At 42.0% G+C, this 24,822-nt stretch overlaps 2 protein-coding genes across 10 annotated transcripts in view; one reads left to right on the top strand and one right to left on the bottom strand.

The window, feature by feature from the left end:
- CLVS1 (clavesin 1) overlaps positions 1 to 2,002 on the top strand; it is a 140,224-nt gene extending 138,222 nt beyond the window's left edge. For both annotated transcript variants that reach the window (XM_084619358.1, XM_084619359.1), the window contains exon 6: positions 719 to 2,002. In XM_084619358.1, coding sequence (XP_084475484.1) covers positions 719 to 806 — 88 coding nt within the window. In that variant the 3' untranslated portion in view covers positions 807 to 2,002. The remainder of the gene's footprint in view (positions 1 to 718) is intronic.
- A 13-nt stretch (positions 2,003 to 2,015) lies between these two features.
- Positions 2,016 to 24,822, bottom strand: part of ASPH (aspartate beta-hydroxylase) — a 203,488-nt gene continuing 180,681 nt past the window's right edge. For all 8 annotated transcript variants that reach the window (XM_084619332.1, XM_084619338.1, XM_084619339.1 and 5 more), the window contains 4 exons: positions 14,893 to 15,028; positions 13,959 to 14,050; positions 10,310 to 10,443; positions 2,016 to 6,047 (listed from right to left, as the gene is read on the bottom strand). In XM_084619332.1, the coding sequence (XP_084475458.1) occupies positions 5,897 to 6,047; positions 10,310 to 10,443; positions 13,959 to 14,050; positions 14,893 to 15,028 (513 nt within the window). In that variant the 3' untranslated portion in view covers positions 2,016 to 5,896. The remainder of the gene's footprint in view (positions 6,048 to 10,309; positions 10,444 to 13,958; positions 14,051 to 14,892; positions 15,029 to 24,822) is intronic.

The raw sequence follows: 24,822 nt of genomic DNA, 5'->3' as shown, positions 1-24,822 counted from the left end.
TTTACATATCTGAAGTCCCACTGAAGTATTTGCAGGATCAGGGCCTTGTGGCCTTATCCAGAAAGCGAGACCCTACAAATCCCATTGTCTTCATTTCAGCACCTCATAAGAACGGCCATACTGGGTCAGACTAAAGGTCCATCTAGCCCAGTATCCTGTCTTCCGACAGTGGCCAGTGCCAGGTGCCCTAGAGGGAATGAACAGAACAGGTAATCATCAAGTGATCCATTCCCTGTGGCCCATTCCCAGTTTCTGGCAAAAAGAGGCTAGGGACACCTGGCTAATAGCCATGGATGGACCTATCCTCCATGAATTTATCTAGTTCTTTTTTGAACCCTGTTACAGTCTTGGCCTTCACAACATCCTTTGGCAAGGAGCTCCACATGTTGACTGCATTGTATGAAGAAATGCTTCCTTTTGTTTGTTTTAAACCTCTCAGGGTCAGGCCTTTACTTTACAGTAAAGAACATGAATGATGATGTGTAAGTGTTAGATAGTTAAATTGGACATGTAATAAGCAAGTGGTATTCCTGTTAAGCATATGTTTTCCAGTGATTTTATATGGAATATATATATAGTAAAATCAATGCTTTTATGCATTTCAATTGAGCACCATAGAAAAAGCAAAGGTCACGATATCCTGAAGAAGCTAAGGCACGCTGAAGATGTTAGTATTTCTGCCTTACTCTTTCTTAGCATGTGTGTGTTTTGCTTTCAGGTCTCAATCTGTGGTGGAACCTGGCATGCTGAAACATGAGGAACTGGGTGAGAGCGAGAACACCCAACTTCTACTGGCTCTAGACTGAGTTCTGCATCACCAACTCGCACAAACGCATTTCCAAACTTCAACAGCACCAGAAACCTGCGAAGCACACAACACGCTTTAAACAAACACACACACTCACACTCTTTCTTTCTCTGTGTGCTTGAAAACAGGTCCTTCATTTTTCCAGACCAACTAACGATTGTCACCAGCCACCTGTCTGTGCAGCCAAAGCTAAACAAAGACAGAGATTTCTTTTGGTGCAGGTTGCTAACTAAGATAAAGTAAGGAGTCTAGTTGTAAAAAAAAAAAAAAAAAATTTGTTTTCCTTTTTAGATTTGCAACATTAAAATGACTGAAAAGCGAAGGATGAACTCCTCTGTACACATACAAAGAATGCACAGATGGATGTTTTTCTGAGTCATTATGCAGGGATGCGCTTTAATTTTCCTAAAACAAAGTTTAGATTAAGTGCATTTTAAAGAACAGTATCTTGAAGTTAACCTGTGCAGTCGAATTATTAGGTTTAATGTAGCTCGCAGACCTGAGATAACAGCATCTCCAATACCCTTCAATCCCTACCAAGGTTTTTTTTAAAAAAACAAAACCAAACCAAACCCAAAACATCACCAGCATAATGTCATTCAACATTACAGTATGTGATATCATCCTGGCTGCTTGAAGGGTTCATTTATTTCTGTACCCTGAAAAGATTATTCTTTATTTATGAAGCCTTTATAAAACTGTCAGCTAAATGTAATGAGCTATGTGGGCAGCAGACACACACAATTTGAAATGCAATTACTTAATTTTACCAATGTATTTTTCCACAGGCAACTCTACAGCCTGTTAGCCCTGTGTGTGTGTCTGTAAATGTGTGTGGTGGGGAGAACTCTTTGGAAAAAATTCACTGGTGATTAATGGTTCAACCCAGATTGTTTCATTTAGGTCACTACAGCAAATGAAAGCTCTGCAGAGCCATTTAACCCTCTTCCCTCCTGCAATCAGCTAAAGGTATAGCCAGAAGGATCTGCTGATTGCAGATGGTGGCTGTGGTTAAATCAGAAAGGGAAAATTTAGAATGAATTATATAACATAGTACTTTGACGGGAAGGAAATGTGGAAGAACAGAAATGTAGAACTGAAATGCCAAAGATCAGTTTGTTATCTCTCTCTTTGCTCTACTTGCAAAATGAATCCCATCCCTACACTGAAATGGAAATAGATAAAAATAATAATAAAAACAATCCACTGTTAAGAAATTGCATCTGCTGTGACTTTATTTCTTTAAACCATTGTACAATTTTTTGCATGCACTTTCTACCTTTCATTCAGTTGTGCTACATGGCATTTATTAGAACAAGTGGTCGCTGCCCATATGTCAAATAAGGTAATTGTAAGTCAGATACACAACATGAGTTGACAGTGGACAGCATAATACTCTTTTAAAAATGCCTCAGGGAGGGCCACATAACTTGTGAGTGGTACACTGAAGCGATGACATAGTTCAACTGGGAATAGTCATCCCTAATGAATGAAAATAAAATGTGCTACCTCTAACTGCCATAGAATATCACATTTATACCTGGCCAGAAGGGGTCTGTCCGATACTATTATACTCAACTAGGGATTATTACAGCTGCTAATGTTACATGCAGAATAATTGCAGAAAGAGTATAATTTGTGTGGTTTGTATTTCTCAGCAGGATGGGGTAGATATAGGGCTTGATCTGCAAGGTGCTAAGAGCTCTGCAAGGTCATGCTGATGTCAACAAGTATTGAGGGCCCTAAGCACTTTGCAGGAATGCCCAGAACCACAAATGAGCACTCAGCATGTTGCCAGATTGAAAACATATATATTAGTGATTCCCCCCCATTAAAATTCATGGTAGAATACACTAGGCACATCGTGAAGTAGTGTAACACAGCAGAGCTCCACTGGCTTCAATGGAGACAGTACTGTAGTGTCACTAAAGAGAGATGCCTTGTTTTATACCTTCCTAGTTAACACATTTACCTGTGTTGCCACTAAAATGATACTCTCACAAGAACAGTGATGTAACATTTTGTAAGTCATGAGGTAGAGAGAAAGAAGACTAAGAAAATCTTAGCTGGGGAATTCTGCAATACATTTTAGTAGCCTGAGTTTATTTAAGTCAGCGTTGTGCAGCTGAAGTGTTTTGAAAGTTATTGAATTCCTAGTCCATGAGCATCAGTGTCTATAAAAGGTAAGAAAGCCCTTTAAGCTGTTATGACTAAAACATACAATGGTGACATGAATAAACATCTGTGTTGGCCTGTAATACATATCCCAAAATATCAGGGCATGACTGTAAGATGGTGTTTCTCATTTAACTCTGTGCATAGGTACATGATAACTATGAACAGGAAAAAGAAATGCAATTTTCACTGACCTTATTGGTATGAGACAAACATTAGATTGTACAGTCCTTCTCTGTCAAATTGCCTCCCTTTGTTGAACGAATATGAAGGACAAAATATTTTACTGAAGATATTTTTCACTTTAAAAATCATTTTCATTTGTTTCTTCCATTAGCATTTCCAATGTAGAAAGCATCAGTTTGCAATCTAAAAAGCTTAAAATGATGTGTCATGTATACACTGTACAATTTTATAGGTTCCTCCATATGCTTACTGGGTGCACAGCTATTCCAATAACTACATCCAACAAAAAATAACGTTCTTGACTCCTTGCCCCCAAAGCACAACAGAAGTAATTTCAGTGGTGGAGAAGCTACTAATAATGAAGCCACATCATCCACATTGCCACATCAAGGCACTTCTGTTTTTAATGCACAATAAAATGCTACAATAATGCATCCCTCACTATTTAATGAGCATTAATATGTTTATAGGTTCATGTTTAGTGTTGAGTGCTTTAATGTATTTGCCAATCATAATCCCAAATGATAAAGCATCTACCTTCAGAGGAAGAGAAAATAAATACTACTAAACAATAAGGGAACAAACGGAGCTACAAGAAAAGCATGGCAAGTTTTCACAAATTAAAACCTAAACAACATCTGTTACACCTCTAGAGAATGGGTATTAAATCCAAGCAATGGAAATTGCAATGTAGTTTAAGGTGAATTAGATATACTCTAAAAGGAAACAATTTTGGGTCAAAGCCAAACACTTCTATTCATTCTTTAAAAATTATTTTATCATTTATCTTTCTTAATCATTTTACAGTATTATAAAATATGCCATGCAACTAAACAATTGGCTGGAGAGGCTGCCTCCCACTGAGCCCAGTTATACTGAGCACCTCATTTATAAATAGTTCTCATATATCGTTCTATCAAATCCTCCCAATAAGCATTTTTACATGTTTCAAATTGTGAAATGAATATAATTATTTTAGGATCTCCTGATAATTAACCTGAGAGTTGTGAATTTCTTGTTGAGGTGGGTATATAGTTGTGTCTGGTTTAGAAAGCACACCCAAGTTTTTCTGGATCATGACTGGCTGAAACTGAAGTCTTGATCAGTGCATGATCATCAAATTTTGCTAATCCAAAAGGAAATAAACGTGCACAACTCCAAAAAATAGTTACAGCATCTCATGGCACAAACCATCATACAATGTGTTATATGGCACTATATGATCTAACTATTTAATAAATCCAAAATCTAAGTGACTCTTAATTTATGGGAATACAAAGTTAAGGCTATTTTATCAACATTGCCACTGTAATGCAGTAAACAATCTCAGACAGTGATTATGAGCATATAGAGTATGTATGCATGGTGCTTAGATACCATGATATAAGGCACCTTAATAACACAATACATTTGACAGTTTACTGCAACATGAATGTTTCGCAAGCCTAAAATGGGAAGAGGCCTGTCTCCCTACTCTGGAGATATAACTAACAAAATCTAAGAGCTCTAATTTCTGACATGGAAGTTAATACATTGAAAACTATATTCAAAGCTGTTCTTATCTGGCTCTGCGTTCTAGCAGGAAGTCTGTGCTTCCAGGCAAGGATCAGAATTCCAAATCAGAATTTGGTCCTCTGCTCCCAGCTCAGAGAATTCTGTTTCTCTTCTATTTAGGTTCTTATTCTGAGGAATGACCACTCAGGTCAATCTAGAAGCAGCCCTTGGAAGGAGCTGTGTCCAACTCTTCTTGGACAGAAGATGGCATGACACAAGGGGCTTTGAAATGATAGGGGACATAGCAGTTAACTACATAGTCCTAAAGTTATTGAGCACCTGCAACTCCCACTTAAGACAATGGACGTCCCAGTACTTCCCAGGATGAGGTCCTAAAATTGAAGAGATCCTTATAGGTGAAGGAGACTTAAAGGATTCTTTCATTCTAGGAAAACAAAACTGATTGGATATCAGTTTTTAAACTCTATCAACTGGCAGTTAAATAATACACGTTACTGTCTGCATTTCCAGATGGCAAGAAAAGGCCACACTTAGCACGTAGAGTTCCTTCCTCTGCTAAAAGCTGGACGTACACTTATTAAACATATTTTTAAAAAATTAGTGGTTCACAAAAGGAAATGATAAATGTATAGTTATGATAGAAAAATACAATTACCCATGTAGAAAAATACAAAATAAAACCATTCATTCACATTATCTACAGTTGATACTATATGCATATTGTTTCATACTTAAAACATTTATGATTAGAAATTGCATGAGAGAATTTCAAAGCTAGTTGTGTGCAAATGTTTATGCACATCTAATGTATACATGTCATTACCAGGTAGCAGTGCATGTACAAATCAGATATTTGTGCATTAACATGGCCAATAAGTACATCTGTGGTACTGGTACACATAATAGAGACATGTCACAAACATTTGCACATTCCTCATTTTGAAAATTTGGCCTGATAGCTCTTTGGCTGACAAGAGTATTATTATACTTGCAGCCTACAAGCAAATCTCTCAGGTCAGTGCCATTTCAGTATGAAACAGAATGGAACATTTGTAGGTAAGTCCACAGTAATTGTGGAACAATTTCTTCATATCTTCTAACCCCTAGAAGGGTGACATTTTCCACATGGCCAGCCAAATTAATGTTGTGTATTTATATTTCCAGACTCCAATGGATTAAACCTCCTCTGTTTCTTGCATCAGAAATGACCTCTTAAATGGCAGGAAGGGTGCGTCTCTGTTGGGGTGTTAACTCAGGGTGCCACACATCCACAATGAATATCAGCCGATAACTGTCAGCATCCTGCCACACTTCATGCTCAAAAGAGTCGTCGAAGATAAGAACCTTTCCTTCTTCCCAGGTTCTGTAATAGAAAAGAACATCCTTTTTTATTGTGTTTTGGGCACCCATTAGTGAGTACTTATCTGGGCAGGTGTTTGTGCTGGAGATGCTCTTCTGTACATGGAGAAGGTAATCAGCATGTTTTGCATAAGGAATCTAGTACTACTTAAAGAGAAATGAGATGTCTGTATCAGAGCTCTGAATGAAATAAACTATAGAAAATTCAGTTTGATGTAGCTCCATTCACTGAGTTATACTTTTATGTTCTCTGTCTCTCTCTAAATGCATACAGGAATATACACTATATATATTTGTATATATCTTTTAGGGATCTGAGTCTAGGAGGCATTGAGCATCCACCCTTCTCAATTATCTGGATACTTTAAATCAAGTCTTCCCCCCCGCCTTTTTTAGACATGTGCTATTAGAGGATAATGAAGAGATGAGCAATAGCCAGCAACGTGGTTTTAAAAGAAACACATCATGTCAAACAAACTGGATTAAAAAAAACAGAATTACAAAATTAAATCCTGGTTCATACTTAACGTCAAGAATGTGAGTAGACTCGCTGCATAAATCTTTGCAGGATCGGAGCCTAAGCGCGTGTCTACAGGGGAAAGCTGCACTAGCATAGTTTATTTTGGTATAATTATGCTGATATAACTAAATCAAAAGTGAGAGTCCAAGCTGCTCTGTCCATGCCCTTTTAAGCTACAGTAGAACCTCTGTTTTAGGAATTGGGGATTGAGGCATTTATAACATCAAAAAATCATAAAACGGAACATTTCAAAATGATAGTAGGTTTGGTGCATACATTGCAGCACTGCAGCACTTTCTTCTTGTCCTTCCACCCACTGCAAAGTGATTTCCAATGCCCTGAAAGCATTGGAACGTGAAGGGATGACAGCTTGTTCTTCACAGACATCACTTTCATTATGCGATTTTTTCCCCCCAATCGGGAACAATGGTTCATATGTCTGGTCATTTTAAAGACTGGTGTTCATAATACCGTGGTTCTACTGTAGTTTGCTTGCTAAGCGCTGCTTCCATGGAGTGTGACACCATATGGAACAAACACATAGCACTCTGAGTGGGTATTCCAAGGTGCAAAGCATGGCTAGATGGGGAAAGTAAAGTTATTCCAGTGCAATTTTCCCATGTAGACATGGCCTTAGGCAGGGAACACAGTAAATATTACATGTTTTTTATTTTAGTGCAGAAAATGGATACTCTCTCACAAACCATAATACGTACAATTCGTTCAAACTGGCTTGTGTATGAGCAGTCACATTCTTTAACAACAAGCTGAAGAACAAAACTTAAAAGGACAATGGTGAGAAGCAACGTATCAGAAGCAAAGGTACCTAATCGGTTGGAAGGATCAGAGTTAGGTTCAGTTTTAACATCTTCAGTAATGACCTTGAGAAGGAGTTTAACGGCATGTTAATTAAGGTCTCAATATTGCAAAGTCAATGGGACACTTGAGTGAGTATAATCGTCCTTGAGTGTGTATCACTTTGCAAGACGAGAGCCTTAATTCTGAGGTGCTGAATTAAGTATTGCAAGTGAGGACAAAGAAATAATACAAAGGGAAGTTGTGACACATGGCTAGAAAGGGTTAAACATCCTGCAAAATAAATAACCCACGGAAGACATATGGGGAGATAATGTTTGTGTTTTTGTACATTCACATATGTATGAGTAGGGTGGACAATGTAACCAACAGTCCCTGTCTATGCTGTATTCTGATAATTTAGAGGTCAAAAGAACATACTAGCATGTAAATGAATTGTAAACACAGGATATCTCAGTATTCATCTCTCTTTGACATGTACTGTGAATGGTGGAGGAACAAGCAAATGTCCTTACATTAATTTGTACAGCTAAGTACTGGTGATGGACCTCCTTCAAAGCCATCCTATAACTACCTTTTGTTCCCTGAGGAATTCCAACTTGTCAGAAGACATGAAATTGTATAAAAGATCCTTGGGTCCTGATTCTGTCATCTCAGATCCGCTTAGACTTCATCAGGGGAAGTTTGAGTCTCAAGTCTGAGGTCCCAGTTAAGCTGGTATGCCCTGAATAGGAGATTTGCTATATACTCTCAGCGGAAGTCTCCTTCAGCAGTAATGCTGTCCACCTTCTCCTTCCCATTGTTTCGCTATGCCTCAGTTTGTATTTTTACCCCAATGTATTAGGCTGCATTTTTTCAAGCTGAACCTCATTTTATTTCCTGTCCATGTTTTAATCTCTTTACCTCTGTGACTGGGGCCCTAGTGGGGAGCAAGCTGTGGTCATTCAATTATGCAAATAATGGGGCAGACAATCCCCATAAAGATGGTTCCAATACCTAGATTCACCAAGCCAGCATAAAACAGCTTCTTTATTACCTCACTGGTTACTCAGAAGTCCAAACAACACAATTCCCTTAAATATTGTCATTTGGGGCGGGGGGAGGAATTGTGTCTTTGGTAATGAATATTCAGCTTCCGCTGAAGTAAACTGGAGCTGTACATGTCAGTGTAGCAGAACCTGGCCCTTATACATTAGTTTTACATTTTTATAAGTGAATTTAGTGTGTACAGAATGTGCCAGACTCAGAGCACTAGGGACTGAAACCCTCTCTGTACAGAGTAGTAACACCACCAGCTTCCCTGTGCTTCGCTGACAAGTACCAGATGTGGAGGGACCAGTGCAACAGGTGAGAGGGTAGTTCAGTCTCCATGCCACTAAGCTGTCTGCTCAGATTATGACAAATAAGGATGTCAGTTGTGATCATGGATTGAGAGTTGTGGACACCGGTACGCTCGGATCTGGAATGAGACCCACCACTTTGTTTCACACAGGTCAACGAACAGCCATTTGATGACTCTCAGTGACTACTGCCCTGAATTCACAACAGTGACCGAAAGGTGGAAGGCTCCACGCTCATTAACAAGCCTCTAAGCCATCTAACCACCACTCCCTCCTGCCCAAATGTGTACAGTACCTTCAACCTATTTCAAATACTGACCCGGAAAGCTGAGAACAAACGTATTCATCAGTGATTAGACAAAATATACTACATTAGCTGTAATGCTGACACTGTGACGGACTATTTAAATGAGGTACATGCTGGCAGGAGTCCTATCACTTCTGCAAACAGCTAGATTATTAATAGTTGAAAACTCCTACTCTCAGAATTCTACAGATCATCCGCTCTGGTTGGTTTACAGAAGACTTCACTCAGCTACATGTTGTCATGATGCTTGATGTGTCGTTCCATCACCAAATGCATCTCCACAGTAGCAGCATGCACTCAGATGCTGTAAGAAATATACCAGTTCTCTGAAAATTCCTAGTGTAAACAACAGAACTCCAAGGGACGGGGTTGGGGAGGGGCGGCTTCTGACTCAAAAAATAAAAATCTATAAGTGAAAGGCAAATTTTTCCAAGTTAAGGTAATTAAATTGCTTAACTTTCCATTTTGTTAGTTTTAGATTTTTGTGATTTTATTTATAATGCCATATGCAGGCATCAGATGCTACAGCTTGGTCTTTCATATTGTTTCTCTGGGGATTATGTTCCCTGAGCTCAAATATCTAGTTATTGTTTTTTAAGGTGAGCAAACGGATATTGAACAGGTCTGCAATGCAACGTAACTTTTCCTAATAGAAAGCAGTTTTTCTTCTTAATGCATTTTAAACTTAAGAAAACTTTTTATCAAATCCACATATTGGGCTAAATCCTCCACTACTGTAAAATCAGCATAGCTTCACTACCTTTAACTTCAATTGAATTGAAGTCAATGGAGCTATGCCAATACGTACCAGCTGAGGACCTGGTCTATATGGGCAGACTAGAGTGCTCTTTATCCACAGCAGTAAAGAAGTAAACAGAGCTGCGGTGAAGAATCTAGATTTTGCTGATCAAGATGACTGCTCTCCAAGCAGGGGAAAGGGAAAAATGGCATCGCTCTTGCATTCAGCTGGTAAATGTCATTGGATTAATGGCCTGTGATTCAAAGCCTTTGGGCTATGGACACAGTTACTAAGAGAAAAATGGCTGTGGCATGAAAGAGCAGGTTTAATCTCAAAAGAGTGTTGGGTCACTGCATGACAACTGAAATTCATTTATTTGTAACAAGTTCTAGGGACCAAACTGCTTGTTATATATTTTAATTGAAGACCCCTTTGCCAGCAACCCAAACACATCAGAATTGTCTTTTTTGTGTTGTGGGTCACATCTGAAAACAGGTGCACCCCAATTCTTTAAGCCTTAGGGATGAGAAGGAAATAAACATACCTGTTCTCCTTGGCACATCGAATTCTGCAGCCTTCTTTTGGTATAACCAAGCCCAAATGCATCCTCAGCCTACAGTTAGTAGGCCCTGTGTGAGGCCAGACATGAGTCCCTGGGTGCATGACGGAATACTTGATCTGCAAACAGAGATACAATTCTTTAATCAGGTCATTTTCACTAACCTTCTACTAGAAGAACAGAACTTTACTACAGCTGATTCAAGATGAGTCATGAGAGCCCAGCATTGCAGTATCCAGTGTGGCTGGAGCTGTGTCTGACCCCAGATATTAGACAGACTAGGTGGGTGAGCGAATATCTTTTATGGGAGCAACTTCTGCTGGTGAAAGAGACAAGTTTTTGAACTACACAGAGCTCTGCTTCAGATCTGGGAAAGGTACTAAGGCTATGTCTACACTGCCACTTATGTCAGTATAACTTATGTTGCTCAGGGGTGTGAATAAACCAGCCCATTTTCTTGTGAGAGTTCATCTGAGAGCATAGCGATTGTCTGGTTTCACCCACATAGCTGTTATTGACATAGGCATCAACTTCTCTTTGCACTGGTGGGTGATCGACCCCCACCCATCCCGACTCCACCCCTGCCCCGCCCCCTCCCGCCGTTGCCCTGTCCCCACTCTAACTCCTTCCACAAAGTCCCCACCCCACTCCGCCCCCTCCCTGCCCCTACTGGACTCCTTTCCCAAATCCCCACCCCGGCCCCACCTCTTCCCCTGAGCATGCCACTTTCCCCTTCCTTCCCCCTCCCTCTCACAGCTTGTTACACCGTGAAACAGCTGTTTTGTGGCAGCAAGCACTGGGAGGAGAAGCGGGGACGCAGCATGCTCAGGGGAGGAGGCAGAGGTGAGCCTGAGCGGGGGGATGGGGCAGGGAGCTTGGCTGCCAGTGGGTGAAGAGCACCCACCAATTTTTCCCCATGGGTGTTCCAGCCCTGGAGCACCCATGGAGTTGACACCTATGGTTATTGGGGCATTTAGTGCACTGGATGAGGTACACCACATGTTGTGACAGGTATGTGTAGGACCCATAGATTTTGAAAGCTGTGTTGTGTGGGGTGTTGATCATTGTAGCCGTGGAGATCAGTCTGCGGGTTTTACATCTATTGTTTTAGCAGGGTCTGGTGCTGCTTTGAGTTGGTGTGTTTCGGTCTGTGGGAAGCTTGCTTCTGATAATGAGCTTGGAGAGGTTGCGGGGTTATCAAGGTTCAGGAAAGATTCTTTCAGGATGGGTCACCACTGAGTATGGGTTATAGTTGTTTGATGATACCTGTGTGGGTTCCAATGGGGGTGGTATGTAACAACTAGGGTGTGCAGTCAGAGGGGTTTTTATTTCTGTATTGAAGTAGGTCCCCTTGGGGTCTCATGGAACAGGCCACCCAAATATCCCAAGAGAACCTTCTTCAACACAGAGATAAAACCCCGATCAACTGCACACCTATGGTCCCACCCTGGAACACATATGGGGTATCATCAAACAACTTATGCCATACATATAATTAATAAGTACTGTACCACACATACATTATTAATATATAACATCCATAAAACTGCATTAAAATAATGTTACGGTTGTAGAGTCAAGCATTCAAAACTTAGGAAATGCAGAATTAAATCTGCCCACGCTACTTTATTTGACTCCGTTATGATATGCGATAGGATAAAATCTTTATATGGTATCACATACTATTTTTTCCACAGGATCTCTGTCTTGTTCAGAAAATGAGTAGTTAATTATTCATTTTCCCCCCCTTATTCAATGTGTGTCCCCAGACTTTATTTAATGCACACCATCCAATCCCTGTGCTGAATAAAAAATTATGAATTTCCTTACAGGTGTTTCTACAATGCTCTCCTCATAATATATGAGTGCTTCAAAAACATGAACGAATTTATCTTTACAACACCCTGTGAGTGTATAACTTTATTTTATGGAAAGGGAACTGAGGAACAGAGAGAATTCTTTAACAGGGTACTAAATGGGAGGAAGCAGTAGATGAAATATATCTTGCTTTTAATGAGGTTTTTGACACAGTCCCACACAACATTCTCATAAGCAAACTAGGAAAATGTGGTCTAGACTAAATTACTATAAGGCTGGGTGCATAACTGGTTGAAAGACTGTACTCAAAGAGTAGCTAACAGTGGTTCACTGTCAAACTGGGAGGAAGTATCTAGTGGGATCCTGCAGGTGTCTGTCTGGGATCTGGTACTGTTCAATGCTTTTATTAATTACTTGGATAATGGACTGGAAAGCATGCTTATAAAATTTGCAAATGACACCAATCTGGGAGAGGTTGCAAGAACATAGGAAGATAGGATTAGAATTCAAAACAACCTTGACAAATTGAGAATTGGTCAGAAATCAACAAAATGGAATTAAATAAAGACAAGTGCAAAGTACTACACTGTGGAATGAAAATACAAATGGGGAATAACTGACTAGGCAGCAGTACTCCTGAAAAGGATTGAGGGGTTATTGTGGATAACTAATTGAATATGAGCCAACAACATGATGCAGCTGTGAAAGAGACTAATATCATTCTGGGGTGTATTAACAGGAGTGTGGTATGTGAGACACAGGAGGTAATAGTCCCGCTCTACTTGGTGCGAGTGAGGCCTCTCCAGGTTATTGTGTTCAGTTTTGCATGCCACTCTTTCAGAAAGATATCGACAAACTGGAGAGAGGTCAGAGGAGAGCAACAAAACTGATAAAAGGTTTAAAAAACCTGACCTATGAGGAAAGGCTAAAAAAAAGGGGTCTGTTTGTCTTGAGAAAAGAAGACTGAAGGGGGACCTGATAACAGTCTTCAAATAGCTTAAGGGCTGTTATCAAGAAGTGATCAATTATTCTCCATGTCCACTGAAGGTAGGACGAGAAGTAATGGTCTTCATCTACAGCAAGGGAGATTTAGACTAGAGATTAGGGAAAACTGTCTAACTATAAGGTAGTTAAGCACTAGAATAGGCTTCCAAGACAGGTTGTGGAATCCCTGTCATTGGAGGTTTTTAAAAACAGGTTAAACAAACACTTATCAGGGATGGTCTAGATATACTTGGTCCTGCCTCAGCAGGGTCCCTTTCTGAGGTCCTTTCCAGACCTACATTTCTATACTTCTTTAAATTTGGAATGCTTGACTTTGCACCCCTAGCATCCTTTTAATGCAGTTTTTGGAAGCAACTTCCTAATTAAAACATTGAAAAAAATGACATTTCATCCTGTAGAATCATACTGACCTAGCTCGGGCCATCAGCTGGGTCTGGACATTTAGATCCTCAACTAACTGAGTAATTGGGAGCAGGAATAGGCTGTTACTCTCTATGTGGACCAGGCACTTGGCAGGGAGATACACAGCATCCTGTGGTGAGTCTTAAAGTTGCCTTCCAGAAGCAGAAACCTGAGGAAGGGCAATGGAAGCAGCACTACTACCTGCCTGCCATGAGGTGAATCTTCACGCTGACCCATGAGCCAGATTGGTGCAAGTGGGTATCGTTTATAACTCCCTGAACCAGCTGCAGTGGATCTGGCCCACGGAATGAACTCTGCTCTAGTCAGTGTCCCCTATGGGTACAGTACTCATCGGCATCACCTTGCCCCACCCTCTTGGATTGCAGTAATGAAGCATGTCAATAAGTACCTGTCCTCTTCGGCACCCTGTAGCCTCAGGGAATCTTTCCAAGAAAGCACATGTTTTAGGGACGCCTTTACAGGCATTTTCATTTTTTCTTCCTAACAAAACAAATTGGCAAGTGAAACACTAAATGAATAATCTCTACGCTTCCCACTCACATAAGCATGTTTCATCCAAAGATTTCAAAGAGCTTTCTACAAAAGCCAGGTAAGCCTCACTGTCCCCATTTCACAGAAGCAAAGAGAGGATAGACACTGAAACTAAAGCAAAGAGAGATGGCTTGCAATATTATCAGTTTAAGTTATAGCACCCTGCTTTTAAATCATTCATTTAGGGTATGAGTCATAAGACAATGAATGAGGCTCTATGGGGAAAAAGAGATGAAAGTGACTCCCATTAAGACAAACTATACCTCAGTGTTGAAATGATATATTTTAAAGTTCTTTCTAATGTGTAAATCCCTACACTGCTTAAGGTCATTCCAACATTCAGGCCTCCCACATCACAGCTCAGAGAAAGAGCAGCTGGTTTATGAAAACATATACTGTAGCTCATATCATTTCTGAATGACAGAATTTAATCTGGTTGGTGACAAAAGACTGGAGATACATTTTTTCCTTCCCACCTTCTCTCCATCCTCTGGGCTGATTTGTACTTGTGCACTACTGACTTTGCTAGAACAAAATCTTGGCAACTTTGCCAAGAGATGGGTATTGTGGTGTTGGATTCTGCAGGTGCTCCTGGGCAATGTGATTTATCATAAAGAATTCTTGCTCACTATGCTCAGGGTGCAAATTCCACAGGCTCAGATGACGGTTCCAGAAACTTAACAAAATAGCATTGGTTTCATAAAGCTATATTACTATTTCTTATTACAGAATATGGAGTGAACGAAAGGGAGGGGCCAATGAGAAGGAACACTAATAAATAGGTTACTTACCTTGCTGCCACAATGTGAACTGGCTCCAATCTCCCTTTTCTCGCAGGTTCTCATCTTCAGGTAAGAAGAGGCCTTTTCCTTTATCCATCACAGAAAGCCCTTCATCACGAATAAGCTTCCAGGTTTTTTCTAGGGACTGTAGTGAGAACCATCATTATTATTCTGAGAATTTGTGTTCAGTTTTAGCACCTCTTTAGTTTTTCTGCTTCTCTCTCTTTTTTTAATTTAACAGCAGTAACAGCGTTCATCATTGTCAAGTTTCCTTACTTTCAGTTTTTGTGAAGGCATTTTAAGGCTGTAAAAACAACCATCATGTCATTCTTCAGATTCAATTACTTTTGTATCATAATAATTTCAATAATCCCCAGCCAGCTCACAGACTGGCCCCCACTTTAATTTGCTTTTTCATTAGCCTAAGGGCTGTGTAACATATCATTTTATATTGCAAGCTAACAAGAGTGCTGATGATCTGTTCACTCTCAGCACACTAGTACTTGGCATACTCTTGAGACAACAAGCCCACTACCATAATCTGAAACTCAAAGCGACCAACTGAGTTTTACGGTTCAAAGTGGAACAATATAAGCACTCTACTTAACTCTGCAATTATAAGTTAAAACTTCAGTGAGGTCTACTAAGCTTCATTTGCGCACTCTGATACCATTGAAAAGGAAGATAATATTTGACTTGAAATTCCAGCAGAAGGATTATGTACACAGTCCCTGAAAATGGTGGAGAAGTTTAAATCATAAACATCTATCCTCTTTTTAGCCAGTATGCATTCAAAACTGAATCATTCTTCAGAAGTTAGTATGAGAAATTTAAAGCTCTACTCTTCTCTGCTTCCTTAGGACATTATATTTGCATAGAATCTTATAATTTACAGAATTAATATTCTAATTGTAGCCAGTAATTTTAATCTTACAGTCGTATAAGTGAACACAGTAACAATTGGACCTAATGATACAAAAATGATTTCTATTTCCCAACCATTTACTTTGTTCACTGAACCACATTTTGCATGAGCAATTTTGCATTTCCTCCTCCAATTTTTGAAAACAAAAGCATTTGTGTAGAATATTTTAATTCATTTCAACATGCAACATGGGCTCTTACTGGTTCGTCTCCATATCATCTGTTTGAATGTGATGGGCTAGATGCAAGGATTGCTATGTGAAATTCTAAGATCTGTGTTCATGCAGGAGGTCAGAGTAGATGACCATAATGGTCGCTTCTAGCCTTAAAATGTGTGAATCCATGACATTTCCATTTCAGTCCAATGGCTGCCTTGCCACTTGACTTTCTTCAGTTAAGTGACAGGCAGCAAGCGGAGCCCAGAAAATGGATACCTTGATACAACTGCTAAGTGAAGATGTGATTATAGCATGGGTAGGTATGTTTGTGTTAGCTTTAATTTAGCTAGTACAGGTAACAATAGTAGTGTAGACATAGTGGCACCATCTAGCAACCTGAGTACATACCCCAGCTGGCTCTGAGAGCATGCCAGATTGGTGCCAGCTTTGCTAGAGATAGTATGCTAAAAATAGCAGCGTGGATGTTGCAGCATAGGCGGCTGCTCGGCCAATCACCCAAGCTTGTACATGGGGGTCGAAAAGGTTAGCTCAAGCCAAGCTAGCACCAGTCTGTGTATTTAGACTAGGAGGCACACTCCCTGCTGCAACATAGACATACCCGGGAGGGACTGGACTCTGATTGCTATGCCATGCTGAAGTCCATGCCACCACATCTACACAGATATTATTATCTGGCTAACTAGATCAAAACTAATCTGGTTGTGCCTTCCCATGTGACAATCAGACCTTCACTTTGCAGCACAAATGTATCTAAAGAGCTTTAGAAGTACAATTCCTAGAATTCTCTGGGTTTTCCACAATAAAATGATTGACTCTTACCAGCTCTTTTCTGAGTGTGTGTGCCAAGATCTAGGAAAATTAGGATTGTACTTCCTGTCTATTGTAGATCTCCTTTTTTTTTTCCAGTGGCTAGGAGTCTCTCTCTCTCTCTCCCTCTCCAATATAAGAGACAGTGTTCGCAATTACTGTGCTTCCTACTGTGCTCATTGTAGCCTCTTTTCAGGTGGGGTTCACTACAATCTTCCTGTATACTTAACTCCAACAAGAAAAAAAATCATTTTCCAACAAAAACTACAGAAGCTTTACTTTTCTTATTGGGGCGGGAGGGAGGGAAGCAAAAGTCCAATGATCAAACAAGTTTACAGACTCATTGCCAGCCATACATTGGTAAAAATACTTTACGCCTTCACTGCTTGGGAATCCAGGAGTATATGAGGGTAGAAAACATCCTTGACACATGCATGGGCAACAGATGGGTAAATAGAGGGATCAGATGCAAGCCTGATGAAGTCCTTTAGAGATTTCACCCTTCCACACTAGTATGACCTACATAGTGTCCAAACAGATGAGAAAGACTGCACTGCTTAGGTCTGATGGAAAAGACAGAGCTGAATTTAGAATACCGGTAGTAATGTAGTCCTAAATAGCTCACAGGCTTCCTAGTTGCCTCAGATGCATATCAAAGAGCCCTGCAAACCCTAAAGCAGGGTACTTTATGGATATGCAGTTTCATATCATCCGCCTCTGAGACTTTTTGGAAAGGCTAGAATGGAGCACTGAAGACAGTGTTGTTAACCCAAGCCAGGATCGGCAGGTGAGTTAATACCAATTCATGTTCAAAGCTATAAAACGCTGTTGTTCCAGATTAAAGTACTATCGTGAATAACTGACCACCTATTGGCAGGAACAGAGGAAGGACACCAATGCAGCTTGACTTTATACAGGCCATAATTTAAAATAATACAGGTCAAGAAAATCAGAAAACTCTAAATGGTGCCAAAGGTGCTTTGTGACAAATGCCTCAATCCTCTGGCCCAAAAAGGAGAGGCTGAGACTGGGCAGTGATTAGCTAGAATATCAGTATCAAGCATTTCTTCCATTTGAGCAAGGATCTAATGCAAAAGGTCTGTATCTTTCCCTCCCAAAAGGAGATATTGTTAATCCCTGACAATAACTGGTCCAGCACCCATCTCTTGCTAATATGAAGAGCATGGGTCTATATCACAGCTTGTATGTGGCATCTTCCCTACCACTTCTAGAGGTTTGTAAGCAAAACAGGCCAAAATTCAACTGGAAGGTCCTTTTACTTTCCTTTTAAGACTCTGTCTCCACAGACCTGCGGACAAACTGATTTGAATAGAACTGAATATGTCTGCAAAGCAACTTGATAATTCTTCACTACAAGTAATATTCACATCCGTCTCTTATCAGATGGAAAGTGGATTCAGGAGCCTGAGCACTACGTGGAAAAGTTCAAAAACAGCTCGGTGTTTATCTCCAAGACCCTGGTTTTGAAAACACCTACACACATGCTGAACTTTAACTATGAGTAAGGCTGCGAGTTTCTCAGGGAGGTCACAGATTCTGTGACTTTCCGCGACTTCTGTAGTGGCCAGCTGCACCGGCCACTGCTGGGGCAGTCTCAGGCCACCACCACCACCCCAGCAACAGCAGGAGTTTGGGTGGGGAGCTCAGGGTTGGGAGTTGGGGCGCGGGAGTGGGTGAGGGCTCTGGGTGGCATTTACTTTGGGGGTGGGGATAAGTTCCCCAAAAGTGGCACTTCCCCTTGGCTCCTAGGCCAAGGGGCTCTGTGCACTGCCTCCATCTGAAGGCAACACCCCCGCAGTTCCCATTGGCTGTAGTTCCCAGCCAATGGGAACTGCAGAGCCAGCACTCGGGGAGGAGACAGCACGCAGAGCTGTGTGACGTCACCATTTCCGGGGAGGTGTGGAGCTGGGTAGGGAGCTTGTCAGCCCCGCCAACTCCCCCCCCCCCCGCCCTCCCTGCCCCAGCACCAGTCCCAGGACGCCCCCTCCCCCAAACACCCACAGCACCCCTTGTGTTGCCCCCCTCCCCAAGATTTAGTCGGGGGTATATAGTACAAGTCGTGGAGAGGTCACGGGTCGTGAATTTTTGTTTACTGCCCATGACCTGTCCATGACTTTTACTAAAAATACCTGTGACTAAAACGTAGCCTTAACTATGAGTAGTCCTGTTGAAGTCAAGCACATGAGTGTTTGCAGGACTGGGACCAACTGTCTTGCTGATATTCCAAGTACTGGCATTTCCCAGGAAAATATTTAAAATTACCATACCGTATTATTTGCATAATTTCAAACAACAGGTTAAGACGAGCCAACTCTTTTGAGTTGTGATCCAATCTTGGTTCGAATCAAGAATCCAAATGTGAATAGTATCTTGAGTACAAGCATTTGTTCAATAAGAGCTGATTTCTATAAACCCCTACATGTTTTTTTCCTCAATGTCTTTTTCTTAAACAGTAATTGCATCTTATTATTGCTTTGCATCTGATTACACTGTAGATTTTAATTGCAAATACTGTACTACACCTGAGTATGGGTTCTCTTCACTTAATCTTGATTTTTAGAAAAAAAAAGAGTACTGAACACAACAAGAAATCCTCACTCTGAGTTTCCAAAGCCTATTTAATCTATAAACATCACCAGTGTCACAAAATAAATGTTTAATGCCTTTGCTCTTTGCAAGACAGGCCTTTCCTTAAAGTCTCTACCCACTTTTTTATATTAAACAGTTACTCCTCTTAATTTACAACTTAATTTCACCATTCAGTTTTAACCTTTATCCTTTGTTTTCTAAACCATTTCAAACCTAGGTGTCAGCACGACCTGCAAAAGGTTCTATTTAACCACCCAGCACTCTTTTCAAGGCCAATTATGGATTGGGGATATGTGGTAGGGTAGCTACCGCTTTCATTTTCTTCCAGCTGAGGATGACTTGAATTTCTTAATTAGTAAAATCCACATTGCCAGAGAAAACAGAGAGTACATGATCTAGTTTAATCAATCATTTCCACTCAGTGTAGTACATTGCTGGCAAAGTATTACTGGGATCCTTTCCAAATGTCAAAGCTACAATATAAGGAAAGAACAACATTATTGTGTTGGTACGTATTTAGGACTAGTGAAGATTATTTCAGGATACAAAAAATGGCTTACCTTTTGTACATTTTGAATGAGAACTAACTCAACAGAAAGTAAACATATATTGGATTTAAATAAAAATACCACACAACGGTGCAATGAATCAAAAATATCCTGCTACATGCTAGCAGAGGGGCAACTAATTGCACCAAGGAAAGGTGCCAGCTGCAGAAGCAACTTAGTTTGCTTTTCATTCAGAGACGTATTTATTCCTTTCGTGGAGACTGAAGAAGAAAGGAGGAGTTTCCTGCATCTTATTAGGGCTTGTCTACACTGGCACTTTACAGCACTGCAACTTTCTTGCTCAGGGGTGTGAAAAAATACCTCATGGAGGTGGTTTTTTTTAAGAGCACTGGGAGAGCTGTGCCACAACTACACAAGCCACTATAAAGCGCTGCCGCGGCAGGGCTTTAATGTTGCCAGTGTAGACAAGCCCTCAGAATTCAAATCGCTCAAATACTATGATGATGACCGAGACAGACATAGAAAGAGCAATATTACCAGCATACCTACTTACCAGTCACTCAACAGGCTCTTTCCATGCAGCTCGTTTAGATTCTCTGCCCTCTAGGGAATTGGAGGCTTGTCACCAATTAGGCTTGTCCCTATTTTTTTCCAAGGACCCTCCAAAGCTTAATTATTAAACTGTATGCAGCAGTTGCAGGGGCATTAACCCCTTGCTTACCAGGCATAAGCATCCCTTGAAATGGTAATATTTTAAAATATGCTTATACTCATTTTTGAATATTCCCTGGATCCTGGAATTAGCTGTGTTATTGTAAAGTAAAGGAAAGGAAAGTGACTATTCTCAAACTAGGAATACTAGAAAAAGGCATTTTCCCCTAAGCTCTTTGTACACTGGGCAAGACAAGACATAGTTCAATTCTCATTCCCATCCCAAAGAAACCATAACAGAACATTAAATACGTTTATGGTAGTCTAAGCGACAAAATGGTACTGTTTTGAACATGGCTATGCACTGCTGTGTTAAGTAATACAATGAACACATTATAGCAGACAGTGTAGATCAGGACAAACTGTGTTCAGCATTGTATCACTAATAATGAATAAACCCTCAGTGTGTAGAATTTAATCACTGTAAAGCTGCCATAGTACTGAATATGGTTTGTTCTGGTCTACACTGACTGCTAACTTGCATTCAACAATACGTAGAACAGCTCTGAGGGAGAAGAGGCCTGATTATCTACTGCCTGGCACCTTGTGCAGCCATGTACCCCTGTGCAAAGAAAGTGTCAAACTCTTTCATTCCTGTTTGGTTGCAATTTACATCCATCTCACATAGATGTTAAATGACCATATAAGATGCAAAGCAGGGAAGAATGATTACAGATTGGTTTTCATCATGTGGGATGGGGAAACAACTTGCACAGATTTTCATCCTTTTAACAAAAATTTAAACGGAAGTCAGAATGTCTTTGAAGTTAATAAAACAGCCGTTTTTATTAACCTTGTTACCACCGTCTCGGGAATGCTACTGCACATTTTGCTCGCAGCACAGTACATCTTTAGAATTAATTTGACCTTTTTTTAAATATTCAAACAGTTGTATTGAGTTATTGGGGGGTGGGAATGGTAATGGGTGGGAGAGGATACAATACTACAAATCTTTTTTGGAGATGCCTTCAACTTATATTTTGGACTCACACTAGCAATTGTGAAGGTTACCTTAAACTTAAAGAATGTGAAATATCTCTCTCCCCAGTTAAAGTAAAATGTGCACATAAATCAAGACCAGTAATACAGTCTAAGTGCAATGACATAATCTGTCTAAATATTGCGTTACCTCTGAGTACTTTAGTAGTCATCACCCCATAGTACTGTGCATCCAACCTGATTTAGCTTTTTCTTTTAATCATTATTTTGCTTACAGTGGTTAACAAATGTTAAAGGACCAGGTTTCGCTGTTATTTGGACAAATGACTGACCTAGCTACCTTGGTAGTGATTTCCCATTTTCAACATGGGAAAAACACAGACTGCACAACTTTGTATACAGCTGTAATTGACTACAACTACTACAAACAAAAACATTTTAAATTCCATCATGGGCAATATTTTTAACATATAAATGAAAGACACAAAATAAAATAAATATCATAAACTAATAAATATGTGACACATAATGTGAGTATACAAATATTTTCCAATGTCAGCTTTCAGATCCAAATTTACAAAAGCCTGGAAATTGCAGATGGTAATTCATATCAAGCTTCAGAAATTCTACATTTTCCTTGACATCCATCTATCCCAATTGTTGTTTCACTTCCTTATATTATTGATCTTCCTCTTACTGTTCCTACTCTCTTCTGTCATTCATTGTGATTGTACTTTTGTGCTTTCAGGGATTCCATTGCTTGTATGGTTTACATAACTCTATTCTATGGACTTAAAAGTGCTCTTAAGGCGCAATATCACCACTGAAGAAATTCAGGGAGGCACTGTACTTCAGAAAGGCAGGCTCAGCTCCTGGAAATCCTAAAGTGCTGGGGTAGCATGACCACTGCATCACCTTTGGTGAGGGTGCAGTATTCACTTCCTCTCTGTGCCTCTGCTGGTGGATGTGGATGGGACCGGGCCATGGCTCCATCTTTCCTGAAGCTAGCTCTGAAAGGCACTGCCCTGAGGACTTGCACAGTGCACAGCTCCTTGACAGGGCAAGAGGCACCCTGTGTTTTGATCTCTCCCTTGTGCCAGGCAATATATGGTTCTACATGTTTTTCTTCATATACAGTGTGTGTGTGTATGTGTGTGTGTGTGTGTGTGTGTAGTGTGATAGACCCAGTCCATTTGGGTAGAGCAGAGTAGCCTTATTGGGATCGAGGAAGTGCAAAAGGATCCCCCCCAGCCTAAGGTTGGTTGATTAAGCACCAGCGCTCTCCCTCGAAAGGAGAGGCACTGGAGTAGTCCTGTCCATCTCCGGAGCTGCTCTACCACCCTGCTCTCTAAACTGTGCCAGTTCTCCGGTGGAAACGGATGTGTGGCAGAAAGGTAAATGCCGAGATGGAGCAGCGGACCCGCGCTCCACCGGATGGCCTGAAGCACGGGTGGGAGGGAGCTCGCCTGCTGCCAGTCCCCTACCACCAAGCCAGAGCTCTTGACCCAGTTGACCCGGGCAAAGGAGGTTGCTGAGTAGATGGCCTGGCAAGCCTCCACCCACGCCAAGTCACCCAGGTCCTGGACCACGAGGAGCACATCGACGGCGTATGCCGACAGGACCAGCCGCAGCTCCAGCTCCAGCAGCATCAACCTCGTCAACCTCCTGCGGAGGAGACAGAGGAAGGGCTCGATCGCCAGAGCGTACAGCTTGTTCGAGAGTGGGCACCCCTGCCGTACTCCTCGCCTGAAGCTGACCAGTTGGGTCAGGGTCCAGTTGAGCCTGACAAGACACTCTGCGGAGGCGTACACCACCCGGAGAAAACCCACAACCTGGGGTCCGAAGCCAAACGCACGCAGAGTGCTCAGGAGATACCCATGGTCCACCCTGTCAAACGCCTTCTCCTGATCCAGGGATTGGAGGGCAAACGACAGACCGTCCCTACACCCAAGTTCCAAGAGGTCCCGGACCAGATACAGGTTGTCGAAGATGGTGCGGCCTGGGACGGTGTAGGTCTGGTCTGGGTGGATCACGTCCGCCAGCATGGACCCTAGCTGCAGCGAGATGGCTTTCGCTACGACCTTGTAGTCCGTGCTGAGGAGCAAGACGGGATGCCAATTTTGTAAATCGTAGAGGTCCCCCTTCTTCGGCAATAAGGCGAGCACGGCTCACCTGCACGAAAGAGGGAGGACCCTGCTTTGCAGAGACTCGGCCCAGACGGTGACTAGGTCTCAGCCGAGGACATCCCAGAACACGCGGTAGAACTCCACGGTCAGCCCGTCCATGCCCGGAGATTTATCGGTGGGCATGCAGCGGAGGGCTTCCGAAAACTCAGCCAGAGTGAGAGGCAGCTCTAGCCGGTCTTGGTCGCCTGCGCTGACCATCAGGAATTCGTCCCAAAGCACTCTGCAAGCATTAGGATCGGTCGGATCCGGGGAGAAAAGCCCTCCATAGAAGGCCCTGGCCCTCCCGCACATCTCCGCTGGATCCGTGAGGGGGTGCCGTCCTCTGCTAGGAGGCAGGTGATGTGCTTCTTGGCCCCCCTCCTTTTCTCCAGGGTGTAGAAGAAGCAGGAGCCGCAATCCATCTCCCGAAGGAGGCGGATGTGGGATCGAACAAAGGCACCCCGGGCCCAATGGTCCTCGAGGGCCCGGAGCTCCTCCCGCTTCTCCCGGCATGCCCCGCAGAGGGATGGATCCTCGGGGCTGGCGGCCTGACATCTCTCCAGCTCTAAGACCTCCCGTTCCAACTGCCCTATCGCTGCATCCCTCCATCGGCTGGCGCCCCGGGTGTAGTCACGGCAGAAGAGCCAGGCGCGCACCTTTCCCCGGTCCCACCACCGCCGCACCGAGGGAAAGGCACGCCGCTGCCCTCACCAGGCCAGCCAGAACTCCCGGAAGGACGCCACGAAGCCCACATCCTCCAACAAGCTGTTGTTAAAATGCCAATAGGCCGGCCCTGGCCTCTCTGCACAGAGAGAGACCGTCACGGTGGCTAAGTGATGATCGTAGAATGGGGCCAGCCGGATGCTGGAGGAGTGGGCCCGTGAAAGGTGGAAATGTGATAAATAGATGCGGTCCAACCGGGAGTGTCGCGACCGATGGGCCTCCACCCGGACAAAAGTGAACGTTGAGACGTTGTCCGGGTGATGGTCGCGCCAGATGTCCACCAAGGAGTGATGGTAGACTATCTCCCGGAGGATGTCCGCGGCAGCCAGGCACTGCTCGGTCCCCGAGCGGTCCCGCTCCTCGAGGGTAGTA

This window comes from Lepidochelys olivacea (genome assembly GCF_965140295.1).
Source record: "Lepidochelys olivacea isolate rLepOli2 genome assembly, chromosome: 2".
Classification (NCBI taxonomy): domain Eukaryota; kingdom Metazoa; phylum Chordata; order Testudines; family Cheloniidae; genus Lepidochelys; species Lepidochelys olivacea.
Note: the sequence above shows the minus strand (reverse complement) of the source record. Positions and strands in the feature narration are given on the sequence as shown.